Source organism: Mesoplodon bidens (genome assembly GCF_964165515.1).
Source record: "Mesoplodon bidens genome assembly, chromosome: 15".
In the NCBI taxonomy this organism is placed as follows: domain Eukaryota; kingdom Metazoa; phylum Chordata; class Mammalia; order Artiodactyla; family Ziphiidae; genus Mesoplodon; species Mesoplodon bidens.
The window spans coordinates 698680-724550 of NC_138171.1; the positions used below are offsets into that span (position 1 = coordinate 698680).

At 58.6% G+C, this 25871-nt stretch overlaps 2 protein-coding genes across 2 annotated transcripts in view; both read right to left on the bottom strand.

The window, feature by feature from the left end:
* Positions 1 to 222: 222 nt before the first annotated feature.
* Positions 223 to 2943, bottom strand: LOC308628775 (uncharacterized protein C20orf204). The gene is made up of 4 exons (XM_081256047.1): positions 2461 to 2943; positions 876 to 1130; positions 641 to 793; positions 223 to 519 (listed from the first exon to the last, which is right to left on the bottom strand). The coding sequence occupies exons 1-4, from the start codon at positions 2461 to 2463 to the stop codon at positions 382 to 384; spliced, it is 549 nt and encodes a 182-aa protein (XP_081112173.1). The 5' UTR covers positions 2464 to 2943; the 3' UTR covers positions 223 to 381.
* Positions 2944 to 4807: 1864 nt separating this feature from the next.
* Positions 4808 to 25871, bottom strand: part of PRPF6 (pre-mRNA processing factor 6) — a 34719-nt gene continuing 13655 nt past the window's right edge. Inside the window, exons 10-21 of the mRNA XM_081256046.1 lie at positions 22678 to 22796; positions 21369 to 21587; positions 16504 to 16626; positions 13688 to 13809; positions 12106 to 12244; positions 10452 to 10571; positions 10026 to 10202; positions 9526 to 9659; positions 8801 to 8892; positions 7536 to 7650; positions 5481 to 5607; positions 4808 to 5042 (exon numbers count right to left, since the gene is read on the bottom strand). Of these exons, the coding sequence (XP_081112172.1) occupies positions 4890 to 5042; positions 5481 to 5607; positions 7536 to 7650; positions 8801 to 8892; positions 9526 to 9659; positions 10026 to 10202; positions 10452 to 10571; positions 12106 to 12244; positions 13688 to 13809; positions 16504 to 16626; positions 21369 to 21587; positions 22678 to 22796 (1640 nt within the window). The 3' untranslated portion in view covers positions 4808 to 4889. The remainder of the gene's footprint in view (positions 5043 to 5480; positions 5608 to 7535; positions 7651 to 8800; positions 8893 to 9525; positions 9660 to 10025; positions 10203 to 10451; positions 10572 to 12105; positions 12245 to 13687; positions 13810 to 16503; positions 16627 to 21368; positions 21588 to 22677; positions 22797 to 25871) is intronic.

Below are 25871 nucleotides of genomic sequence, written 5' to 3' on the forward strand. Positions count from 1 at the left end.
CGCCCCCCACCCATGCCTGCAGCGCCGACTTAGCAGGAGTCCCGTCCCGAGGCGCCCCCTGCTGGCCGAGCCCGGGAACGCCGCCGCTCCCCCCCTCCCCAACACCGCGCGTGTGCGGGAGGCCCCAGCGCCCCCTCCCCACCGAGGCGCGGACCCGGGGCGGCCTGGCCCCACAGCCGGCTGGCGAAGAAAGAGCGAACAGGGCCGCAGCACCAGCTCAGTTTATTGGGGCCTTGCTGGGGGCGGAGGGCGGGCCCCCTCCGGGAGCAGCTCGCCAGGCGGGCCCCGCCTCCCAGTCCCGGGCCCTCCGAGGAGTGCGGGCCGCGGCGAGGGAGGGGCCGGGCCGCAAGACCCTTTCCCAGCCCCGCGCGCTCGGGGCGCTTAGGAGCCCTCGGTGGCCGCGGCGCGCAGCGCGAAGAGCTTCTCCCAGCAGGTGGCGACGGCGTCCAGGGCGCGCAGCAGGAGCCGCCTCCGGCCGCCCCGACGCCGAAGAGGGCGCGTCTCGGGCCGCCGGCTCCGCTGTCGGGGACGCGTCGGTCAGGGCGTGGGCACGGTCCCCTCCCGCCCCCTCCCCCGCAGCTCGTGTCCAGCCCCTGGGAAGGGAGACCGCGGGGCCGTGGGAGCGAGCGGGGACGCGCACCTGGCGCAGCGTCCGGCAGTGGCGCCGCATCACCGCCTCGGTGCGCACGGCCACGGTCCAAGCCGCCTTTTCCAGAGCCCCGCGGCGGCCCCCGGCCACCGCCCCACGTAGGGTCCGACCCAGGGCCACGATGGACAGGAGGATACTGTGCTCCTGGGGAGGGGAGGAAGCGGGGGACTGGGGGAGGAGCCCCGTGGGGAGGGGCTGGAGGGCTTGGGTGGTGATGTCTCCATACCTTATGGGCGCCACAGGAGGCGCCCACCCGGCCCCGCCATCGGGAGGCCGCGGCTCCAGTCAGGTTTTTCTGAATGAAATGGAGCTGTCTGGAGCCCGGCCCGGTCCACCTCACCGCAGCCTGCAGGTCCTCGAAGATGACCGCGCGGTAGTGGTGGAGCACGTCGGGGACGCTGCAGGCGCCGAGCCTGGCCCGGCCCGGTGCAGCCCCCAGCACCGCCAGCAGGAGCGCCCAGAGCGCGGGCCTGGGGGGCCCCTGGAAGGGATACAGGCTCAGAGTCTGCGGAGGGGCCGACCCTCCTGCAGCACTGCGGGCAATGTGCTTCCCCCCCCCCACCCCGACCACCCGCCCCTGCACCCGACTCCACACACACGTGTACAAGGGAATCTCTGAGCTGGTATAACGGAGACGTCGCCATGCCATTCAACAAATGCTCTAGGCACAGGGCTGGCAGGTTTGGGGAAGGACAGACGACAGCACCCGCGGCTCTGGTCTGCATGGGTGTGAGGGCCCAAGTACCCATAAGACTGGAGGGCAGGACTGACCTAGGTTTGGCTACAGCGGGAAGCACCCCCCGTACCGCATCATCCTTGGCCATGCCCTGACCCATGCCCACCAGAGCTGGGCTCATCGCCAGGTGCCCCCTCAATGGCCGGGCAGCTTCTCCTCACCCTCCCCATGGCTCTGCTACCAGCTCTGAGAGCCATGGGGGCTGGGGTTCCCTTGCACCCCCAACCCAACCAGGACAGGGGTGAGGGCTCAGAGCTCAAGGCCACACCCCTTTGGAAGGGGAAGGCTTGGGGAAAGCCCAAGGCGAAGGGAGGAAGGGGACCGCGGTCCACACCACCAGGGCTCCCCGCCCCCATAAAGAAGAGAACTGGCTCTCATGGGGAAGAAGCCCACCCCCACTCAGAAGCCCAAACCAAACATCAGAGAGAAAGAGCAGCTTGTCTGCAGGCTCCCAGCCCCCAGGCTGGAGTCACACAGCACTGGAAAATCAATCATGCGAACCCAGCGAGACTTGGGACTCGAGACACAGGACTCGACTCTGCTTCCCAGCCTGGCAGGAGAGCCTGACCACGCAGGGCTGGACCTGGAGTCCGTGGGGGCTCCCTGCCTGAGGCACCCGGCAGCGTTGGCCGGAGGACCAAATGCAATTAGCTGTGGGCCCTTTTCGAAGCCCACCCCCTCCCTAGACAGGCTTGGCATGATGGCCAACTCAGTCGCCCCCTCTGCCTGCTGAGGGTCAGAGATCATGGTGGGAACAAGAGCCGTTGGTGCTGGAAGGACGTCCAAGTGGGGTAGGTTGGTTGCCCAGGGGGTCCCGGGAAGGCCTGTCTGCCCCTGACCAGGGCCCGAGGCTCAGGCCAGTCCAACCCATGAGGACAGGGTGGCCCCAGCTCCAAGAGGGAGACTCCCTCCCCCCGCCGCTGCCGCTGCCGGGAAGGCCTGTGAAGAGCACCCAGGGCCAGGCTGCGGTGACGGGAACCAAGGGGGATTTCCCGGTGGGGACACAGCGGGATGTGCACGCTCCCTGCCCCTCAGCCGAAGTCAGTCCCCTCCCCAGCGGCCCGCAGCTGCTCACCATGGGCGTCTCAGGGTCAGGCCCCCCCTCACTCCCGCCAGCGGGCCTCGGACATGACCCTGGGGTCCTCAGGTGGGGAGTGCAGCTGCCGCTCCAGGTCCGGCTCCAAACCCGGCCAACGAGGCTTCCCTGGACGGCAGGCAGACGAGGCTTTTGAAGTTGGCTCCTCTGAGCAAAGGGGGGAGGGAGGAGGGAGGCCCCAGGATCCCAGCCCTGCCCCCTCCCTCTCCCCACCGCTATCCAATCACTTCTTCAATTAACCTGACCCTGGAGCCCAGCCCCACCGGGCTGTCTTCCCACCCAGTGGATCTTGGATTAAGCCATGGGACCTGGGAGATCTTCTCTGCCGAGGAGGGGGTAGGGTGCTCAGTGGGCAGAGAGCAGGGTAGGGCCCAGCTGGCGGGGAAGGGGAGCCAGGAGAAGCGGGGACCACCCTGCGCCCTCCTCCAGGGCCTTCCTCAGTGGTCAGCAGGTGCTGCCTCTGCCAGGAACCTGGCCACCAGCAGTACCAGGTGAGCAGGACTTAACCCTCCCACCCCCCAGCTCCCCCACCCTGACGTCCGGGGGGTCCTGCCCCAGCAGGTCCCAGGCAGGGGACTTCCCGGGCTCCCCGCTGGCCCAGCACTCAGGGGAGAGGTGCTTCCCACTGCTCGCCCGTCCCAGGCTGAGGGGGGTCTTTTGCTGGGGGAGCTCACGGCCACCCTCCCAACCAGGCTTGCAGGGAACTGGGCCACAGCACCCTGCCGGGCAGTATGCTCGTGCTGCTCAGCCCTGCCCAAGCCTAGGAACTAACTCAGTTAGCCTTGAGTTGGAACTGAAAAATGTCAGTGGAAGAAAAGCTAAGGTATGTTTTCCCCAGGGAGAAAAGTAGTTTCACCACCACCTCGAGGCACTGAGAAAAAACAATCCCCAGGCAAAGAGGAAAGACATTTGCATGTGGACAATCAGATGCTCTGGAACGTTCCAAAGGCCCTGTGGGAGAGGCCTCACCTGACCTGAGATCAGAGAAAGTGTCCGGGAGAAGCCACAACCAACTAAGGGCTGCCAGCTGCCCTGTGGCCGCAGCCAAGTCACTGCCCCTTCCTGGGTCTCAGTTTCCACATCTGTACAGGGACAAGCTGGCTTTCAAGCTCCTAAAAACTTCAGGACTCACTTTTCAGTGCAATGGGCAGGATCCCTCCCACCTCCTCCAAAAGGGATCAAAGGAAACTCCTGAGGATCAGTGAAAACACCCAGGAACCTCCGGCATGGCCCTCTGGGACTGGCTGATCTCGGGTAAGGAGAGAAAGGATTTCCAGAGCCACAGACCATCGGTGAGCGGGGCCTGCCCCGGACGCCCACCCCGGCACCAGCAGTTCCTGACCCCACACAGGGATGGTCCGATCCCGCCCAGGGCTGGCCACATCCTTGCGGCTCCCAGAGCATCAGAGGTGGACCCGGCTGGGCCCGCGCTCTGCAGGCAGACGCCCACGCCCTTGGTGCTGATGAGGAGGGAGTGCTCCCCAACCTCGGCTGCTGCCAGAGGGCTAAGCCACGGGTCAGTGACTGACCCGCAGAACGAGGCACCGAGGAGCCCCTCTGGGATAGTTTCTTACAAAAGAATGTGTGGGAGTAACTGCCAGCCGCCCTTCTCGTCACCACACGTGACAATCCGCATCTCTTCTCCCTGGCTCATGGCCTCTGGACCAACCCTGACCTCCGGCCAGATGTCTCCAGCCGTGGCCAACGCACCCCCTTCCAAGAGAACTAGCTAGTTGCCAACTGGACACAGACGCAGGGATCCAGAGCCCGAGGAAGTCTTTCATCCTCACATGGTGAAAACACACTCAAGTCTCCCAAGTAATGAATGCATTTTCAGTCGAGAGAGAGAGGACAGTTACAAGTGCTTTAGCATAAAATTGCTGACTACAAATTAGCAAAAGTGAATTCACCTGCCAATGGGAGTGAGCCTCTCACACACTGGGGGCAGCACCTCAGGGGCCAGGCCCATCCGCACCCAGGAAAGTCACCTACCCAGGGGCACACGCAGCCTGCCGCTGCGGGCGGGTGGGGGCCGCAGACCACCCCGTGGCGGGAGAGCATGTGCACCCGCAGGGGCACTGGAGTCACCAGGCCAGCCAGACCCCGGCTGTCCCCATGCGGGGCTTTTACCCAGGACATGAAGTCCTGCCACCGTCTCCATAAAGCCCTGGAGAGCCTCACCGCTCCCCCGGCGTCTCCTCTGTGGGCACGGGCTCTCACGAGGCCTCCTGGAAAGTGAGCCCCATCCAGCGCGGGGCAGACTGGGGTGGCCAAAGCACGTGAAGGGAGGGCTCGGAGAACACCCGCCGGCCACAAACCCCACAACTACTAGAAAGCCTTTAATCAAAGACAGGACAGCCCCCTCTCACACCCCCCGGCCCGCCCCCAGCCAGTGCAGGGCCGAACAGTCAGAAGGTGTTCTTGATGCGGGCTGCCACCAGCACCAGGATCTCCCCGATCTTCCGCTGCCAGTTGGCGATGTCCTTGGACGTGGCGCACCACAGCTCCCCGTGCCGGGGCTCGGCATTCTCGCAGCGCCTTTTCACCTCCTCCCGCTGCTCCTGGGTGGGGACCGCACGCGTGAGACGCCCCCAACTCCCCCGCCGCCCCCAGCCCCGCTCCCCAGGAGCGGGCCCGCCACATTCCACCAGGCCTCACACCAGTGCCCGCACCTGCCCCCCAACTGGGAGCCGACCAGCTCCCCCAAGCGTGGCTTCCACGTCCCGTGGGCACCCGACGGGACTGGGCTCCGGGAGGGCTCTTGCATAGCAGGACAGGGCCCCCGGGGCGCAAGGAGGACCCCCAGGCCTCCAGCTCCAGCCCCATTTCTGCCATGGCCCAAGCCCCCATCACAACCAACTCATTAAAAGATGCCCCAAACATCTAAATCTCAGGCTGAGAGGCTCCAGGGCTGTAGCCAGAAAGCCGCGTAGAAGCTGCATCAGCCACCGGCGCTGCGGGACAGGTAGGGCGGGGGCGGCGGGCGGCGGGTGCCTCACCTCGGTGCCGTGCTGCAGCTCGAACCTGTAGAAGAAGGCCCAGGCGTCCCCCAGGTCCGAGTCGATCTTCACGGTGCGGTGAAACCACTCCCGAGCCTTGGTGATCTTCCGCTCGCTCCAGAACAGCCTGCGGGGAGGCAGTGGGGTGGGGCCGAGTGAGGGGCCGGGGGACGGTGCTGGGGGGCACTCTGCGGCCGCAGAAGCCATGCTGGGGCTGGCCCTGGCCTCCTCGGGCCACAGCGTGCTCCCGGCTGGGCTGGACGATGAGCCTGGTGAGTCCAGGGACCTGCCACAGGCAGCCACCGTGGCACAGAGCCTGGCTCAAGCGCTGCTGGCCTGGTCCTCTCCCTGGAGAGCTCGGGCTTCCCACAGGGGTGCCGAGGAATCGGTCCTGAGCACCGGGAAACCACTCCAGGTGTCTAACCTGAAACCCTCCTGCAAGTGTCTAACCAGAGCATTTCTTAAAAGCCACCCACAGAGCAAGCACTGCAAACTCCCTTAAATTATTTTCCTTTTGGGTAAAATGCAGGGAGATGAAAGTAATAAACCTGACAAACATTAAATCCAGGCTTTGATTAGGAAAAGTGAAGTGAATTTCCACCTGCTCCTCCAGATTCACCTTCTGGAACGTTCTGCCCTACCAGGCAGCTCCAGCGGGAACCCAAGCCAAACACTGAGAACCTGGGCTATACCAGCAGACAAAGAAACCTGAAAACTAGGCCCAGGAGAGGACCCACAGCGTCAGAAATCAAGTCAGGGGCCCAGGGAGCCTTGCCAACATGCCAGCGAGAGGAGGGCGGGCCAGCGGGAAGGCACGGTGGGCACTCTGACAGCCGCCCACCGGGACCTCTGGGTGGCTTCCATCCTCCACCCAGCTCCGCAGGCAGAAGCACCGGAGCAGACATGCACCAGGAACCCTCCAGGCAGCTGTTTGGGCTGGTCTCAGCTACAAAACGGAATAATTTCATGCTCTGATAGCTTGATTGTTTTTTAAGCCTTGTGGTATTGTTAATTGCTAATGTTAGATAAACTGTGATTTAAAGAGCACAAACCCAGATAGCAGCACACAGAGCACCCGCCTGGGAACAGCAAGGAGGGACCTGTTTACCTTACAAAGCCTTTTATGAGGTTTTATGGCAGCCCTATCGGAGTGGAGTAGAAGGCGGAAGCACAGGGCGGGCAGGCGGGAGGGAGGGAGGCGGGGAGCCTCCGAGGTGGGGGCGGCCCAGGCTGCGCCTCAGGGGCCTGCGGGAAGCCCCACACGCAGTGCCCTCAGCCCCCACGGAGGGGGTGCTGGCAGGAGCTGAGCAAGCAGGTGGGCCAGGCTCCTGCCGGGGCAGCAACAGCGCACAGGAGCTCCTGGGCCCCACACACCCCGTGGCCCAGGTGAGAGCCCAAGGAGCCCTCCTAGCCCGGCCACACCCAACCCCGGCCCGGGACTCAGGCTGCTCCTCTCAGGCCATCGTCCTCCTTCTAGAAGGGAGCACAGACCCTGCGGGGCCAGGAGGTTCTGAAGGCCCTCCACGCCTCCCCAGGGAGCCCCGGACCCAGCACCCTGCATGAGCGTGCAGCGGGAGGTCGCTTGCTCACCTCCTCTTGCCCCTGAGGCTGGGAGGTGGCCTCCACACCCCCAGGCACACTGACTGGGCCCTGGATTGTTCCCGGGGTCACACAGGTCAAAGGGTCTGGCTTCTGGCCCTAACGCAATGGAAACAATTGTCTTGCTTACAGCCCTCTGAACCAAAGAAGGTTCGCTTGTAAACTAAACTCCGTGTGGACCAGCATCAGCAAGCCTCTGTCTGTCCTGCAACCGAAGGCCCGTGTAAGGAATAAACTGAAGAGTAGTAGAGACAGAGAGAGCAGAGCCACAAGAAAGAACCAGGACAGAGGGTCGGGGTCCAGGATGACCCAGGCCATCCAGGTAGCCCAGGTGCAGGGGGCCTCTGCCCAGAGATGCGCTCGGTCATGGAGCTGTGGAGGCCGCGGACCAGGGGAGCCCGCCCTGCTCCAGGGACCAGTGAGAGGCTCAGCACCGCCACGAGGACACCTACTCACTTGGCCACAGCCAGGAGCACGTGGGGGTCGTGCTCACACCTCTTCAGGGCATCCACGCTCTTGGTCTTTCGCTGGGGCCTCGCCTCCAGGAAGACGGCTTCAGACCACAGGACCCCTGAAATCCAGACACACAGACGTCTGCCTCAGCTTTCAGAGTTGTGCCCGTCCACACACAGGCTGCCCAAGGGCAGCGTTCCAAGACTGAGGGCGTCCACAGCTGCACCTCCCGCATGGCCACTCACGTCTGCTCGGGCAGAAGAGCACAGGCCGCCTGTGCCGCCTGCCCCACTGCCCACCTGGAGCCACAGGGCCCCACTGGCACGGATGGGACAACATCCTGGGGGCGGCTAGGCTGGAAGTCCCAACAACTTCCAAGGGTTCACTCCCAGGGCCTCAGTGACTTCACAGCTGAGAATTTACTGTAACAAAATAACCAGAAGTGCTACTAAAGATTCAGGCAGAAAGACAACCCGGGACTGACAGCAGCCTGCAAGCCGGCCCCCAGTGGGTGGTGCATTTCTGACACACACGCAGGTAATTCTACGATGCCACTAACAACTGTGCGTTCTTAAGAATTCAGTAATGAAAAACTCTCACAAAATTCTCAGCTTTAAAAAAAGGCACGGGGCTTCCCTGCCTGGTGGCGCAGCCGTTAAGAACCCACCTGCCAATGCAGGGGACACGGGTTCGAGCCCTGGTCCAGGAAGATCCCACACGCCACGGAGCAAGTAAGCCCGTGCGCCACAGCTACTGAAGCCCGCGCGCCTAGAGCCCGTGCTCCGCAACAAGTGATGCCACCGCAATGAGAAGCCTGCGCACTGCAAGAAAGAGTAGCCCCCGCTCGCCGCAACTAGAGGAAGCCCACGCGCGGCAACGAAGACCCAACACAGCCCCCCCCCCAAAAAAAAGGGCACAAAACCAAACACACAGTATGACTTTGATTTTGTGCAATAATACAAGTTGTAAAAATACAAACAAGCTAAAAGCAGTGATTTCTGAGTACTGGGCTTACAGGTGATTTTCATGTCCCCTTTTCTGCTCCAAATTCGTTTATACTGCACGTGCACTAACTTACAGACTTGAGATGAAATAGTAAAAAATTAAATTGTATATATAAAAAAAAATGGTAGCACCTCAGAACACGAGGTCAAACTCCTCACGTTGAGGCTTGAGTTCAATCGTCTAAACGACCGAGTATGACAGATGTATTTTTGTCTGTTCGAACCTGATGCCCACTGTCTGCAGCCTGGGAGCGGGGTGCTTACCGGAGTTGGGGCACTCCTGCAGCGCCTTGGCCATGAGCGTGCTGGCGATGTTCTTCAGCCCCGCGCGGTACTCCAGCCGCACGGACTCCAGCCTGCGGAGAGAGGCCCGAGGCGGGGGTCGAGCGCCGTCCACTGGCAGCCCGGTGACAAGCAGAAGGTCCTGGGGAGCCACAGGGGCTGGATTTCCCTGCTCTGCCCAGCGGCTCATCTACCAGAGGAGGGAGATGCTGGTGACCCCCACCCTCAAGCCGCCGCAGTAGCCGACACCTGGACTCTGATGTCATCGAGGTGCGAATGAAGGCGGCCAGGATGAAGACAGACATGCCTGCTGACGGCTGCTGGGGCGCCTCAGTGAGCTGACACCCTGAAGGCGCACGTTGCATCTCTGTGTGCACAGCCTCCTATGGATATCCTTCACCCGGCAAACTCCTATTCATCCTTCAAGGCCTTTCCCAGACATTACCTCTTCTGTAGAGTCCACTCTCTCGGCGTCATCCACCCCCGATGCCCCATCAACAGCTCCTGGCTCTCCTGGGGAACACTTAATCTGAACACAAGCTACACTGCGTCAAACTACCTTCAGGCCCGTCTGAACCCTCCCACGGCCGAGACAGGACTCTTCACGGCTGGCACTTCCCACGGAGCCTGAGCTGGAAATGCTGCACCAAGTCCTCGGCCTGAGCGTGTGAGCGAGGCTGGCCCATGCGGGCGGCGCAGGGACTCACCACAGGCCGGGGTTCTTCGGGTTCCTCAGGCGAGCCTTCTCCAGGATGGCCCGAGCTCGGGTCAGCTGCCCCACCTTCTCCTCCAGCCGGGAAAGCAGAAGCCACAGGGGTGTGGAGTGGGGACATTTCTTCAACTGCAGCCACAGACACAAGTGAGAGAGGGCTCAGCTGGCATCTGGGGGGGCTGTAACAGCCGTGGTGGCTCCTCGAACCGGGAGTGAGGGCCACCTTTGCCCCCAGAGACCCAGCCGCTTCACGCCCAGGCGTGTGTCTACACGCACGGCTGAACTGTGCACACGTGCGCAGGGTGTGTGTTCATGAGCACGCTGTGCCATGTACACGGACACATGGGTGTCGACTCAGCAGCCTGTGCCTTACGTGGGCCGTAAAACGTACTCCGCTGAGTGCAGCGTGCACGGCTTGGTGGGGGCAGAGGCTGGGACTGGGTCAGCGGATGACGGGCCTGCCCCGAGCCCACAGCCCCTCCGAGCCCAGCTCACCCCCTGGCTGTAGGCCTCGCGGGCCTTGTCCACGAGCTCCGCCTGCTCCTCCACCTGACCCTTCATCATCCAGAGCTTGGCGAAGTCCTCGTAGTGTTTCAGGGCCTCTTCGCACAGCTCCTGCGCAGCCGCGGTGTTGCCCAGCACCCACTCCAGCTTCACAGACTTCATGAACACCTGAGGGGTCAGACGGCCTCAGCCCGGCTCTGGCGCTGGGCCGGGGCTGGGCCAGCACCTTCCTGGCGCTCGCCGCCCCGAGAGCTCGCCCCAAATGCCCTCTCGTATCTTTTGGGACAAGCTAGGGCTACACACATGAATGCATTTTAAAGCCAAGAGTGAACAAATGAGCTCCGAGTACCGTGGCCTCAGGCGGGTGCGGGGGCGCGGGGGGTCCCCGCGTGTGACGGGCGGGACGGCTCTGCTTACCCGGGCGGTGGGCGCGCTGCTCCGTGCCTTGGCCAGCAGCCTGCGGGCCCGCTCGTACTCGTTGTTCTCGGACTCTAGCTTCACAGCCGCCAGCCAGATCTCCTCGCTGTTGGGGTTAGCCTGCGGGGCAAGCACGCAGCATCAGCAGCGAGCAGGGCGAGGGTACCCTCATCGAAGGCAGCCCGCCTGGGAGCCAGACCGGGCCTCACTCTGCAGCAGGACGTCTAATCCAGGCATGTCCTGGGCTAACCGGGAACAGAGCAGAGTGCAGCCCCAGGACACCGACTTCCTCACAAACAAGCCAGCCTGTCTCACTGCCACAGACGTGCAGCCTCCATGGCACTGGGGCCGTGGTGCCAACCGCCCCCCTCTGCCTGCTGACGCCGTCACTCGCGTCCCACCCGCGTGGATCCGCCCACCCAACCCTGCTCTTTCCCAAGCCTGGCAATGAGGAACTGGCCGTCCCAGCGTGTCAACGTGGATAGGACGGAAGAACGCCCGGGACATCACGGACGGCACGGAGAGGGCTCCCAGGGTCAGGACTGGGTCACGTACAACCCCGAGTCCAGCAGACACGTGGGTAGTGCCCTCCAGCTTCCTGAAAGCACAGCCAGCTGCTGGCCACACTCAGCCTGACCACGTCCCCAACCTGAGAAGCACCCCCCGGTGGCAGCTAAGGAGGAGAGGGGCAGAGACAGGCATCACTGCCCAGGCAGTGGCGGGAGAGCGCCGGGACCACTGGGAGAGGAGGAGTGTCCTCCATCCTGGGCGCCCAGACGACAGCTGAGAGCCGAAGGGAGACCCAGGCCAGGCGCCGCCACGTATTTACTCAAGGAAGGACAGACTTTATTATGCCAGCCTGGGTGACAACACAGTGACGTAGACTCTCTAGTTTATAAAAAAGCATGCTGCAAACCACTGACTAACACCCCTGTTGTCATAAAGTATTAGGATGTTACACGTGACAATAAAAATCAGGTCCTAAGAAAAATGCACGGGGACTGCCCTGGCGGTCCAGTGGTTAAGACTCTGCACTTCCAATGCAGGGGACGGGGGTTCGATCACTGGTCAGGAAACTAAGATCCCACATGCCATGTGGCGCAGCCAAAAAAGAAAAAAAAACTAGAAAAAGGAAAGAAAAATGCACAGCTCACAGCATCAGCCACGGTAAGCCTGGCTAGGTGCAGCTGTCTGAACTCAACTCCACCCGCTGACGGGCCTCGGCAGCACTAGGTGGCCCACGTGTGACCCCAATGCAGGCACCTGTGCTCAGGCACAGGGGACAGGCCTTCCTCGGGCGGGGACTGGACGCCCTAATGTTCACGTAGGAAAGTGGCTGTCGCCGTGCCCCCGTGTGGGGACATGGTGCTCCGGCTGCTACCCTGTCCCTCCTGTCTCCCTGAGTCTGTGTTGTGGAACACTTAGCCCGAGGTCAGACTGAGTGGCGGCAGATGAGAGGTAGGTGTCCATCGTCTGGGCCATTTCCCCTCCTCTCAGGCCCCCTCAGGGCCCCACTGCCCACAGAGCAGCCCAAGTCCCACGCGGCCTGCCCGCGCTCGGCCCCTCCAGGGTCAGCTCCCGTCGACGAGGGGGGAGGGCCTGAGGAGGGCACGGGACCCTGGAGCCCTGAGGCCAAGGCCCGCCCCTCACCCACCTGGAAGGCCAGAGCCAGGATGCTCCTCGCCGCGGGCACGTCCCCGGCCAGCCACTTGGACTTGGCGCCCATGAGCCACAGCACCTCGGCTTTCGGGCAGTGGGCCACGGCCCGCTGCAGCAGGGCCTCCAGGGACTCCCTGCAAGACAGGGGCTGGTCACCACCAGAGAATGCAGGCCGCTCTCAGCCAAGCCGCGGGCACTGAAAAGACAGTTAGCGCTTCAAAGTTCGAAGCTGTCAATGATTTACCAGACTTTTACAATGGGGAGAGTGTGGGGAAATCTTTTCTCTCCATAAACGCTCGAAAGTCAACTACTGAAGAGGGTGCTACAAAGCAATGCATTGTTCAAACAGCAGAGTCTGATGGAACCTCTCAAGAGAGCGTTTTACAGCCGTGTGTCCTGGAGGCGTGATAACTTCGCGGTCTGGGGGCCGGGGCCTTTTCATCTCTAACCACAGATCCCCCGATAAAGATTACGACCCGAGTCTACTCTCCGGCATCTAGAGAAACTGTCTTATTGGAAGAAAGTTATTTTAGGTCACCATCAAGCAAGAAGCCTGGGTTTCAGGTGTGAAGCCCCCAACCCCTGCGCAGCCCACCACCCCTGTAATACCCCCGGCACAGACGACCTCCCCGGGCCTCGGCAGCAAGACCGAGTGAGCGCACAGAATCGTCTGCATGGCGTGAAGCTCGACACCGGAACCAAGACCCCCAGGTCTGAAGCACTTGGCCCCCCTCACCCCGCCAAGGACACCAGAGCCAGGTGGGGGGAACTGCCCCTGAACCCAGGGCCCAAGACCCCCGGGAGCAGCCCTGCTCTAGACAGGACTGTCCGGGTGAACTCGTACAGGGTGAAGCGGCAGGGTCATTTCAAAGTGTCCCCAAAGGAGTTAACTGCAAAACACACAGCAGCCGGTGGGGACGGGAACTGCAGCAGCCAAGACTCCCTGAAAAGCCCAAGACTGATCGATGAGACAGAAGAACAGCAACAGGGGCTCCATGCTCCCAGCTGCAGCCCAGGGGGGACCAGGAGGCCCGAGCAGAGAGGACGCAGCAGAGGACCCGGGCAGAGGCTGCCCACCTAACTAAAGATGGTGCAACATCTAATTTAATCAGCAGTTACAGCCAATAAGGCAGACCCGAAAGGTTTTCTCAATTAAAGAGGACAATTAAAGAAAACTGTCAAGGACCTCCTCGGAGCACAAAAACCAGCCCAAACCCAAATGCAGCACAGATGAAATGAAAAACAGGCCTGCCGGGGCCCAGATGCCGCACCACCCACGCTGCCGAAGCCAGAGCCCACAGACGTGGGACTTCGGGCTCCAGCCCTGCCCCAGGGACCCCTCAAACCACCAGTGCCCCTGGCTCAGCTGCAGGCACTTGGGCAGATGGGCCCCTCAGTGCCTTGGCACTATACAACAGCAGCAATGCTAGCGCAGAAGGTGCCAGAAAGACAGCCTGGCTGAAAAGCCCAAGAGCTTCTGCCCCTCGCCGCAGAGGCTGGACCTCGAACAAGGCCCTAGCCCACCCGCGGGAACGAGAGGCCTAAAGCCGGCGCCGGGCGGCAGGCCTGCCACGTACCTGGTGCCGTGGTTCTTCTCAAAGTACGCGGCCCGCAGCCACACACTCTTCTTGCTGGGGAAGACCTGCAGGGCGTAGGCATAGATGGCTCGGGCACACTCCAGGGCGCTGTGGGCTACACACTAGGGCAGAAAGAGGGTCATAAACAGGGCGGCTCGGCACCGACCCAGGATGGGTACCCACTCTGTGACTCCCGACCCAAGCCCTGTAGGCCAGTTACAAAGACTCTGGGGCTTCCGTGGCCCCACAGGACCAAGTGACAGTCGCTCAGGGCCTGGGGGATGGGCAGGCCAGCCCGTCTCTGGGGGTGAGCCCTGGAAAGCCCCACGCTCGTGGGCACCAAGGGTTTCCGCTCTTCCTGCAGGTCACAAAGCGCCGAGGACAGCTGCCTGCTGCAGCCCAAGTGAAGAGACGACAGAGAAATGGAAGAAAGTCTGAAAGGGCTCCAGAGTTACTGCTCGCACGGTCTGTCACCTGTCTGCAGGGTGATGCCCACCGAGGCCCCTGTGTTGTCAAGGGTGACGAGGAAAGTAAGGGGAAGCACAGAGTTCAAGTCCACACTCAGAATTAAAAGCCTCGACAACCAGCGGGAGCTGGGCTCTTCCCACAGGCGGGGATCGTGCAGGCTGTGAGCTCATTCTTCACACTTTTCTGTTGAAACCACGACGGCTGGCACTGGAGACTCTTTAGTGCTCACGAGGCACCCGGGTCACACGTGTGACACCGCGTGAGCTCCATGCAGACAGCGGCCACAGCCTGCATCCAGGGACCGGAGGGGCAGGAGAGCGCCCACACGAACAAGGGAGAAAGAAAAGCTCTGCACGGCAGGAGTCCAGCTGATCAACTCTCGTCAAACGCAGAAGCCACGCTATTTAGAAAACCAGCACCTGACAGATCCCACAGTAATAACTGACAGAAGCCAGAAGCATCATTAATGGACCCACAAACTAGTAGGTCAAAGTTTGGTGAGCAACGGCATGTTTACACAGTCTCAGTGTCTCCCCACAAAATACTTACTAGTTACAAAGGGCCACAGCAGCCTTCCAGGGGAGGGCCCTGGCAGGCACCGCCTGAGCTGCTCAGAGGATGTGCCCCCACCGACCCAGCAGGACAGAGTCCTGCGACAATCAGAGCACGGCCGTGAGGACACAGCATGGAGACCAAACCAAGGGGCCTGTACCCTCAAAAAAGTCACACTCATGAAAAACGACAGACCAAAGCCCTCCCCCGAATTCTCGGGGCCACGAGACCTGTGGATATGACCCTGGTCAGCTCCTCAACCAGGACGCGGTTGGGTTTTTCCTTTTGCCAAAAGGCACTTAGTGAGCCAGTCGGTGAAATGTGAATAAGGCCTCAGATTACATCATAGTCCTACATCAACACTGATCTCCTGAGCTTGATAGCTATGCTGTGGTTGCATAAGAGAAGGTCCCCTTTTAAAGAAACACACACTGAAATGTTTAGAGGGAAAGGGCCACCACATGTGCAATGTACTCTCAAACAGTTCAGGGAAAATAAGGGGCATGTGTGTGCAAGTGTGTGCACGTGTGGAGAACACAAAAGCAAATGTGGTGAAAGGGGTAAATCTGGGGGAATCTAGGTGTAGGGCGTAAAAGAATTCTTCTTACAGTTTTGCAACTTTTCTGTAAGTCTAAAGTTATTTTTTAAATCAAAGGCTATTGGGCTTCCCTGGTGGCACAGTGGTTAAAAATCTGCCTGCCGATGCAGGGGACACAGGTTTGAGCCCTGGTCTGGGAAGATCTTGCATGCCGCGGAGCAACTAAGCCCGTGCGCCACACTACTGAGCCTGTGCTCCAGAGCCTGCGAGCCACAACTACTGAACCCATGTGCCACAACTACTGAACCCATGTGCCACAACTACTGAAGCCCACGCACCTAGAGCCCGTGCTCCGCAACAAGAGAAGCCACTGCAGTGAGAAGCCCACGCACCGCAATGAAGAGTAGCCCCCGCTCGCTGCAACCAGAGAAAAGCCCGTGCGCAGCAACGAAGACACAACACAGCGGGGGGTGGGGGGGGCGGCTATTAAAAAGAGAGGGCCACATTTAAGGTATTAAAAGCCTCAAATGTTTTTATTGATTTTGAACCCATCATCTCTTCTCTGGAACACCACTCCAAGGAAATCATTTCAGAGGGGGCAATGTGCAAATGTTTTCTGAAGCGCAGGTTACAGCAAAGACCAGAGGTAGGGACGGCCCAGAGGTCAAGGGTGAAAAGCTGGGAAGGTTTGGGAGATGGATTCTAGGTCCAGGTTAGTAAGCGCTCAAATTCTAGCTCTGCAGCAGACTAACAGAAAACTGTACTCCTTACAGTTGCAACTTATGTTTAAAAATCAGAGACTTCCCTGGTGGCGCAGTGATTAAGAATCCGCCTGCCAATGCAGGGGACACATGCTCGAGCCCTGGTCTGGGAAGATCCCATGGACCGTGGAGCAACTAAGCCCGTGCGCCACAACTACTGAGCCTGTGCTCTAGAGCCCGTGCGACACAACTACTGAGCCTGCACTCTAGAGCCCGCGAGCCACAATTACTGAGCCCGCATGCCACAACTACTGAGCCTGTGCTCCACAACAAGAGAAGCCACTGCAATGAGAAGCCCGCACACCCCAACAACGAGCAGCCCCCACTCGCTGCAACTAGAGAAAGCCTGCGTGCAGCAACGAAGACCCAATGCAGCCAAAAATGAATTAAATAAATTAATTAATTAAACAAAATAAAAATCAGCAGATCAGAAAGATTTCCAAACCAGAGCGGGTTCCCCATAAACACAGACTCCAGGCCCACACGGCCACACTCACGCTGTCAGCATCTTCCATCCACGTGTGCTTCCGGTCTTCCTCCTCAATGCCAATCCCGATCACGGCACGCATGACCGCCTGGCAGGTGGCCACACTCCCAGCCTTGTCACACTCCTCGGCATCCTGAAAGAGGAACACAGAACTGAACTCACTACCCAGAGCTGCAGGAGCCTGACAGATGGGTGCGATGCCTGGACGGAGCGGGCTGCAGGGGGTGAGCTCCCAGGGTTCTGATGCCCTCGTGGCCCTGCCACTGCCCGCTGGCTGCGATCATCCTTCCCTGCCACCCAGCAGATAAGTATTCCACAAATCCCTAAGCTACCCACTTAACAAACATTACATAAGCACCTACTGTGTACAAAGTACTAGAGTAGGCAACTCAGTGGCCATAAGGGGTTGCTATGCTAAGAAAGTTCCAAAGCACTTGGCGGTAAAAGACGAGGTCACTCACACTCATACTGTCGGCCTGGGATCCAGATTCGAAGTGGACAAAAGGAAGAGCCACTCTAACCCAGAGAGGCAGACCTGACTGGGGGAAGGAGCCCAGTGCATGGAAGGTGAGACAGAAGCCTGGGGAGGGACCAGCCACCAGGGCGTTGCGGCAGGCGGGGGCGCGGGCTGACCAGCAGAAAAGCCCTGGACTTCAGGAGAGCAACTCTCAGGACAAGCAGAGAGAAGACAGTCGTGGTTCCAGAGACGAGACACCGAGTGCCACTGAAGCCTCCTGCACAGCCGGTGGGAAGGACCAGCAATGCAGAGAGGAACGCGCGTTTACACACGTCAGACCAACGACATCGAAGTGTGCAGGCAAAGGTGGGGACAGACGTACACGTGTGCGGCTGAGGATGGACACAGGGACGACCTCTACCGCGGGCAGCTTCAAGCTCCCTATCAAAACAGAACTCACACAGGCTGACCCAGCAATGCCTTTTAAGGAACATACTCCCCGTCGTTCAAAATGACGGACGTGCCAGGACGCTTCTGTAGCACTGTTTGCGACAGCTAAAGGAGTAGGAAGCAGCCTGCTGATGCCATCACCCAGAGACTCCAGGCTGGCTGGACACGCCGAGCCAGGCTTCCCTGGCTGTGAGAGGAGCACAGCACAGCAGCCCTCGCCTGAGCCCCTCGGGCATGGTAATAAGCATCAGAAAGGCATCCCAGGCAGAGAAGAGCCAAGGGCAAAGGCTCAGGAGAGGGCACAGGCTGACCCACAGCCAAGGGGCAGAGCTCAGCGCCCCAGAAGAGCACGGAGGGCGGAGCACGCAGCACCAGGCACCAGAGAGGAGAGCCACACAGGGAGACAGCCCCGGGTATCCGCTCTGCAGAGGGTCCCCCGTGGTCTCCACTGAGCACAACCCAGCACAGGCGGGCTGGAAAAAACCGTCCAAAGGGATTAGTGGGAATGGTCCTCGGAGCACACCTGGGTCCAGGAACAGCGCCTGTTCCCACTGGCCAGAGTGGAGACCCCCCAGGAGACACATGGCGCTGAGCACATCACCCAGAGGTCACCTCCACAGGAGAGTGAGTCCCAAACCGCCCCACACTGACTACAGTGGGTCCCACCCAGCAAGTGTCGAGGCAAGACCCACAGGGTCAGAACGTTTCCAATACAGAACTGCGCTCCAACACCGAAGCCCAGAATGCTCTCAGTGGCACAAAAGCATCTGGCACCCAACAAGGGAAAACGCACAGCGTCCGCAGCAAAGCAAAGGTTATCAGGCATGCAAAGAAACCGGGAAAGACAATTCGTAATGAAGAAGAAAATAGTCAGTGTTTACCAAAATCAACCCCAAACTGACCCAGAGGTTAGAAGGAGCGGACAAGGACACTAAAACAATTATTATAATCACGATCCACGTGTTCAAAATGTTATATGGCAACATGATAGATGTGATAGAAGGTTTTTAAAAAGATCAACATTCCTAGAAGTGAAGACTGCCGGGATCTAAGATGAAAAACGTCCTCGATGACGCCAACAGCAGATGAGACATTACAGAAGATTAGCAAAACCTGAGGGCAAAGCAACAGAAGTTATCCAAGACGAAACTGAGAGAAAAAAGAGTATGTCTGTAACCGACCAGAGCATCAGAGGGCATCTGAGCTCACACCACACCCACAGGAAAGACTAGACGTCCCCCAGGTCCGTGACCAGAGGAGGGGGCCCTCACCACTGCTCTTCTAGCCGGGCAAGCAGATGGGAAATAAAAGGTACCGTGCTGGAAAAGAGGAAGTAAAACTGTATTTACAGACGGTATAATCCTATACGTAAAAAATCCTAAAGAATCTGCTGAAACTATGACAATTTGATAAATGATTTCAGCAAGGTTACAGGACATAAGATCAATATTTAAGAATCAATTGTATTGCTACACACGAACAACGAACCTGAAAATCAAAGTCAGAAAAACTTCTGTTTATGACGGTCTCAAACTAACAAAGCACTTTAGGTCACACAACAGAAGCGTCATATCAGTACACGAGAACATCACTGAGAAAAAGTGTTTGAAAACGAAATAAACGGGGCTTCCCTGGTGGCGCGGCGGTTAGGAGTCCACCTGCCGACGCAGGGGACACGGGTTCGTGCCCCGGTCCGGGAAGATCCCACATGCCACGCACGGAGCGGCTGGGCCCGTGAGCCATGGCCGCTGAGCCTGCGCGTCCGGAACCTGTGCTCCGCAACGGGAGAGGCCACAACAGTGAGAGGCCCACGTACCGGGAAAAAAAAAAAAAAAAACTAAATAAATGGAAAGACACCCCACGTTCACTGACTGGAAGAGTCACTACTGTTAGGATGGCACCAGTCCGCCCAGATGACCTGTAGTGTAGATTCAATGCAACCTCTATCAAAATCCCAGCTGGCTACTTTGCAGGATCTGACAAGTTGACCCTAAAATTCATATGAAAACACAAAGAACCAAGCACAGCTGAAACAGTCTGTAAAGAACAAAGTAGGAGGACTCACAAAGCCTCCTCGTTTCAAAGCCACAGTAAGCGCAACAGTGTGGTGCTGGCACAAACCCAGACATACAGCCTAGCGGAGCAGGACTGCGATTCCAGAAGTAAACTTTTACATTTATGACCAGCTGGCTCGCCACAGCAGTGCCAGGACTACTCAACAGGGGAAGATCTAGTGGCGCCGGGACAACGGGACATGCACTTGTAAAAGCATGAAGTTCAACTCTAAGGCAAATGGATCACAGACCTAAATGAAGCACTAAAAAAATAAAAATCTTAAAAAACACAGGAGTAATCTTCATAACCTCAGGTTAGGGAAGGTTTCTTTGATATGATACCTAAAGCACGAGTAACAAAAGAAATAAATAAATTGGACTACATCAAAAACATTTGCGCTATAAGCAATACAATCATCTGACAAATGACTTGTATCCAAAATATATACAAAAAATTCTTACAACTCAATAATAAAAATAGATAATAAACAATAAAAAGATAAATAACCCCCTATATTAAAACCCACTGAATTACCTACTTTAAATGGGTAAGTTTTATGGATGGTTAATTATAGCTTAACAAACTGTTAAAAAATGAAACAGAAAGAATAATTTAAAAAATGAATAGATCACCATGAGCTGGAAGACAGCTTCACGTGGCCTAATGAGCAGGTAATTGTGCCTGAGAAGAGGATGAGTTGAAGAAACAGGGGACACAAATTTTCCAAATCCGATAAAATCTATAAATCCACAGATCCAAGATACTGAACAAACTCTACACACAAGAAACATGAAAAACCACACCAAGTCAGATTACAATCAAACTGCTCAAAACCCATGATACAGAAAAACATCTTAAAAGCAGATAGAAATCTTTTAATTTAGAAATTTAAAAAATTTTTAATTTAATTTTTTAAAAAAGTACGTACAGAGGAGCAAAGATGACAGCAGGTGTCTCGCTGGGAACCACCCAGGTCAGAACAGTGTCTTTAAAACACTGAAAGAAAAAACTGTCAACCTAGAATTCTACACCCAGAGAAAATATCTTTCAAAAGCAGGGAAGAAATAAAGACTGTTTCCAGACATTTAAAAACTGGAAGAACTGGCCATCAGGCCTGCACTGAAAGAAATGTTCAAAGAAGTCCGTCAGGCAGAAGGAAGATGACACCAGCTGGAAACCGGGATCCACACAAAGTAATGAGAATGTCAAAAATGGTTAAACAACACTAAATAAATAAAGGAGCTGAATCTAGATGATTCGATTTTAGAGATACGTATGAGGCCTCGCACCTGAGATTTTAAAACATTGCCCAAACACAGGAAGGGAAGAGAACAGAGGTACTGATCCATCGCCACCTCCTCGGGAGGAGGGCGATGCTGGAGAAGCTCCGGTGCAGCAGCTGGAGCCACTGGGAGGAGGGCAAGCAGCACTGCGGCGGCAGAGGCACGAGAAGGGAGGCAGCAGAGGTCTGGGGCCGCCTTCCGAGCCTGAGGGCAGTGGGTGAAGCAAACGGGCAGGAGGAGGCAGGAGAGGGCAGCTGAGGCCTGGCAGCGGGTTTGAGTGCTTTCAAAGACCTCGCTGGCCATGATCTACAGAAGTTAAAGATGGGGACGTGAGAGACAGAAGCTCTAAGGCTCACTCTCTTTTAAATCGTATCCTCTCTACTGGAAAAGCAGGGCTGGTCGCAAGCATTGGCACACTGAAGTTTCCCCCAAGATGCACTCAGGCTTGCACCTCCATAGAAAGCCACGAGGTGATCACATAAGGAGAAGCCACCCCTGTGCCTGCTGTGCCTGCCAGCGTGAGGACGGGCCTCTCAGGTGCCACCCCGAAGTCCCCACCCTCCAAGGGACTCTGACGAGCAGGAGGGCATCCGTGTTTAAAGCGGACACCATGGCACCTGCCAACCTCACCTGGATCCACTGCTCGCGGTTGATCTCCACGCCGTTGGCCCGCAGGGAGGTGATGGCCCGGTCGATGATCTTCTCCACCATCTGCGTGTTCCCATTGGCCTCCTCCAGCTTGGCGGCCGTGATCCAGATGTGCCGGTCCGTAGGGATGTTCTCCCGGGCCTTATTTAAGACCTTGCGGGCATTTTCGTAGGTCTCTAGCCTGGCCAGGGCGAGCCAGAGCTGCACGGAGAGACCCGCCAGGTCAGGTGGACCCTCCACAGGCCACAGCCCTTGCACAAAATCCTTTGTACAAGTTTTCAAGGACCATTTTTTTTTTTTTTTTTTTTTTTGCGGTACGCGGGCCTCTCACTGTTGTGGTCTCTCCCGTCGCGGAGCACAGGCTCTGGACACACAGGCTCAGAGGCCATGGCTCACAGGCCCAGCCACTCCGCGGCATGTGGGATCTTCCCGGACCGGGGCACGAACCCGTGTCCCCTGCATCAGCAGGCGGACTCTCAACCACTGCGCCACCAGGGAAGGCCTCAAGGACCATTTTAAACAGGGCCCGGGAACGTGTGCATGTTCTGCCTCATCTGCAGGCTGTGTCTGGTTACGCTTCTGACTCACTTAGTGATGTGACTGACATGAATAGGTGACGGGTTCTCAGCCCCGCGTTCCAAACACTGGTTAAAGGCACACAGCGTTAGGACAGAAGGTGAGCAGGGTGTGACTGTCGCCTTCGCAAACTGAAAGGACACGGGTGTTCAGCTGTCTGGAGTTCTCACACCCCAGGTTTTGATTCTGCAACAGTTTATCACCAAAAATGTGTATGGGCTCTATTTATTTTTACGTAAATAAATTAAGATTAATTGTGTTTGGAGAATTTCACAACACCCCTTAGGATAATTAAAGACAGACTGGACATCATACAATCATGACTAAAAGTCACTTCACAAAACGCTGTGAACAAGAAAATTTAAAACTAAAGAAATCCAAGTAGCTCTGAGGCCGAGCCAACCTCCCACTGGGCCGGCAGAAAGCCACACCAGTCCTTTCTGTCACCCTCCAGGTCCCACTGACAAGCTTCGAGCTGAACTAGGAGGACTGGTCCCTGAAGAAGAGTGCTCGGCGCGGAGCTCCCCACGGGGTCGGGGCCGAGCTGAGATTCTGCTCTGCATTTCCTTCAGGAGCATAGGGTCACTGCGCTTGCTGCCAGGCAGCTGGGCCACAGGGCAGCAGCCCAGGAGTCCCTCAGTGAGCTCAGGGCCCAGCCAACACCTCCTGCAGACACTGGCCTCGGGCTCAGGCCTCCGCAGGGCAGGGGACTCACCTCCACACTAGTGGGGCAGCACTCCACAGCTCGGCTGAGCATGATTCTAGCATCTTCGGGCTCTTCCAGCTCCACGGCCGCCTTCCACAAGCGAACTGAGTTTGGAACGTGCTCAAGGGCTGGGAAAGGTCAAACAAGAAACCAGATCACAGAAAAGCGGAAGTGAAAGCAAGACACTGTGTCACAGAGGATGCTGCTGCCAGCAAGTCCAGATGGTCTCTGCCCTGGGTGACAGGCCGGGACTTCACATGGGTCCCTCGGGTCTGGACAGACACCAACGAGACCAGTGCCGATGTCCCGAATCAGCAAGCAAGGGTGGCAGAGAAGGCTGTGCATCACCTCACACCCATTCACACCTGAAAATCAACATTAGAAAGGGAGGCAGCGCAGACCAGGCACCTGCCGCCCAGGACGGGCCAGCCGAGTAGGCTGCGTGTGAGTGAGTGTGCGGAAGTCACGGGGACAGAAAGTGCCAGTGACTCTGGGATCCGCATCTGCCCAGGACGGCAGAGCAAGGGCTCCTCCCTGGACCCCAAGGAGCACGAGAGCAAAGGCGCCAGGTGCTGCACCCCACTGGCAGCCTCGGGGCCTCAGTTCACACGAGTGACAGCAGGCACGGGGGACCAGCTCCCAGGAGAAGCCGTGACACCCTGCAGTCCGGAAGCTCCCACACCGCTGTTTAAGCAGCAGAGCCCGTCCTTCAGATGCAAGTTACTGAAAAAGCCAAAACACCGGGCAGCTAAACACAGAGCCCTGCAGCAGGGGGACTAGGGAGGCTGAGGCAAGGCCTCCAGTCAGCCCCTGGCAGGCGTGACGGTGACTAAGAGCTGATGAGGGCAGGAAACCAGAACAGCCCAGAGGAGATCTTCTTTCTAGAAAACACACGGGCCAAGCTTGCGGGAAACAGCCCTCAGATTCCATGGTGCAAAATCTGCGGACCCACCAAGTCTCTCGCGTTCCTCCCTTCAGCAGAAACAGCCCCTCCCACTTCTGGGAGACGGGCTTCCCTCCTTTATAGGCCCTTGAAAAAGGGGTGCCCCTCCTCTCCTGTGGCCAAACAGGATGGCAGTGGCTCCAGGTCACTGCACACCATGCCAGTCCCTCCCTGGCTGGTGAGCAGGAAGCAGCACGTGCCCGAGATGCTTAAGACCAGTGGGCCAGAGGTGGGGAGACACACCCCACGAACCCACCCCCAGTGAGTTTCAAAGGTTCCCATGGTCCAGGGCTCATGGGGACCTCTCCTCTATGACAAAAAACGAGCTGCCACTCCGGAACCACCTGCCATGGAAGACGATGCCCCAGCCTGCGGCCCAGGGCTCTGCAAGGACCACAGCGCCACCAGCCTGCAAAAGAGGTGCAGCCAAGGGATTGGCCCCTGGGCTTCCCTGGCCTGACCACACCTGTTACTCGGCCCAGCGCCAGCAGGGCACCAGCTGGGGGACCCTCGCAGGAGGCCACACGCAGTGACAGCGGTGCTTCTTGCTTGACTAGGACCCCCAGGGCCACGGGGGAGCGCTGACAGGCATGTGGCCGCGGGCTGCATGTCGTCATCCCTGGGGGAGCCTGGTCCCTGTCCCCACGAGTTTGAACTCAGCTGTCCAGAGGTCTCATCCCGAGGGACACGATGTGTCCAAAGGCCCATGGCCATGGTTCTCCTGCACTGGAGGCTGAGGCGGACCCAGTTCTCTGGCCTTCACGCGTCGCCAGACCAGCCCCGGCTGGCGAGGTGAGCCCTGACCCCCAAGGGGAGACCAGTCTGCCACCGTGTGCGCGAGGGGAGACCTCAACCATAGCCCAGAGCGGCGTCCTGAGGCCTGGCTGAGCAGTCCCACTTCCCGGAGTGACAGTCACCAGGAAGCACAGCAGCCCAAGAAAGCCAAGACCACCGAGGGAACAGCCCCTCAGCAGTGATGTCAGATAAGGAGGCCTGCGGGGGCCCGCCCCGCCCGCCCTGCCTGCGCCCTCCCCCTGGTCACACTCCACGCCCGTGGCCATGGGGTTGTTAACTTCACCCCGCGACGGGCGTGAGGCCCAGGACGGCCCCACTTTTCGGGAGAGACTGGGAACTCCTCTGTTGGCATTTCATCAATAGCCCCCAGGACCGGAGCTGAAGCCAACCACTGCTGACGAGTCCAGATCTCACCAAGGTGCTCCCCAGAGACCATCCACCACGCCAGGTCAGGCTATCTCCAAGAGCTGTGGCCAGCCAGGGTGGCAGGGCCCGCCCGGTCGGGAACGGAGCAGTCTGAACTAGACAGCCTGCGATCAGAGGCCAACGCACTCTCTGGCCCTTGGCCCCAAGGTGGGGACACGTGGTGCCATCCTGTACTCACTTTATGGACCAGAGCACGCTGGCTGGAGACAGAGTCACTCCACTGTTCCAGGCCTGCATGATCAGCCGAGGAACACGGTGCCTGACACCTTCATCGTGAGCGAAGCCCACAGGAAGCAGCCGCAGCCTGGCCCCCGGAGCACAGCGCTCACAGGCCCACAGGTGCCCCTACAGATGACAGCACGCAGACTGAGGCCAAGCACCCACCCCACGTCACTCAGCCTCCTAAGGCCTCAGGTGTCAGAGTAGCATGTGAAGCTCAGGTTCTCCCATCAAAGGACCACGATGTCAGCTGCACCAGCTGGACCCAGAGCTCAAGCGGAAACTGAGCTGGCACGGAGTCCTCCCCAGTCACTGATGGAAGTAACTGTCATTGGTTTCCAAACATCAGATCCTTCCAGCAGTAGCTGTCAGGTTCACCAAGCGCTAAAGTAGGCATCGCCAGCTGTGCCCCAGGCACTTAGAGAAAGAGTGCTGTTTTTGGAAACACTCTAAGGACGGGGAAGGCCAGGAACAGGACCGGGGAGCAGGGTGGAGGCCAGCTAGGGCCTTCGCGCAGCCTGAAGGAAAGCAGAGCCGGGAGGCCCGCCCCCCTTGGGGCCCAGGACGGCCTGGAAACCCATCGCTCGACCCTCCCCTGGAGGCCCCCTTCCAGGCCCAGCCCTCTCTCCAAACCTGAAGCCAACTGGAAATGGACCCAGGTAATCTGGGGGTGAACAGGGAGTGGCCACAAAGCCATTCTGACCATTCATCACACTGTGGCAGGGGTCAGTAGAGCTTTCCTAAATAAATCATGCTGATTACCCAGAGTTTAATGTGTTTGTCATTAGAGCACTATTTTCCTGGCTGAAAAGAGATGAGC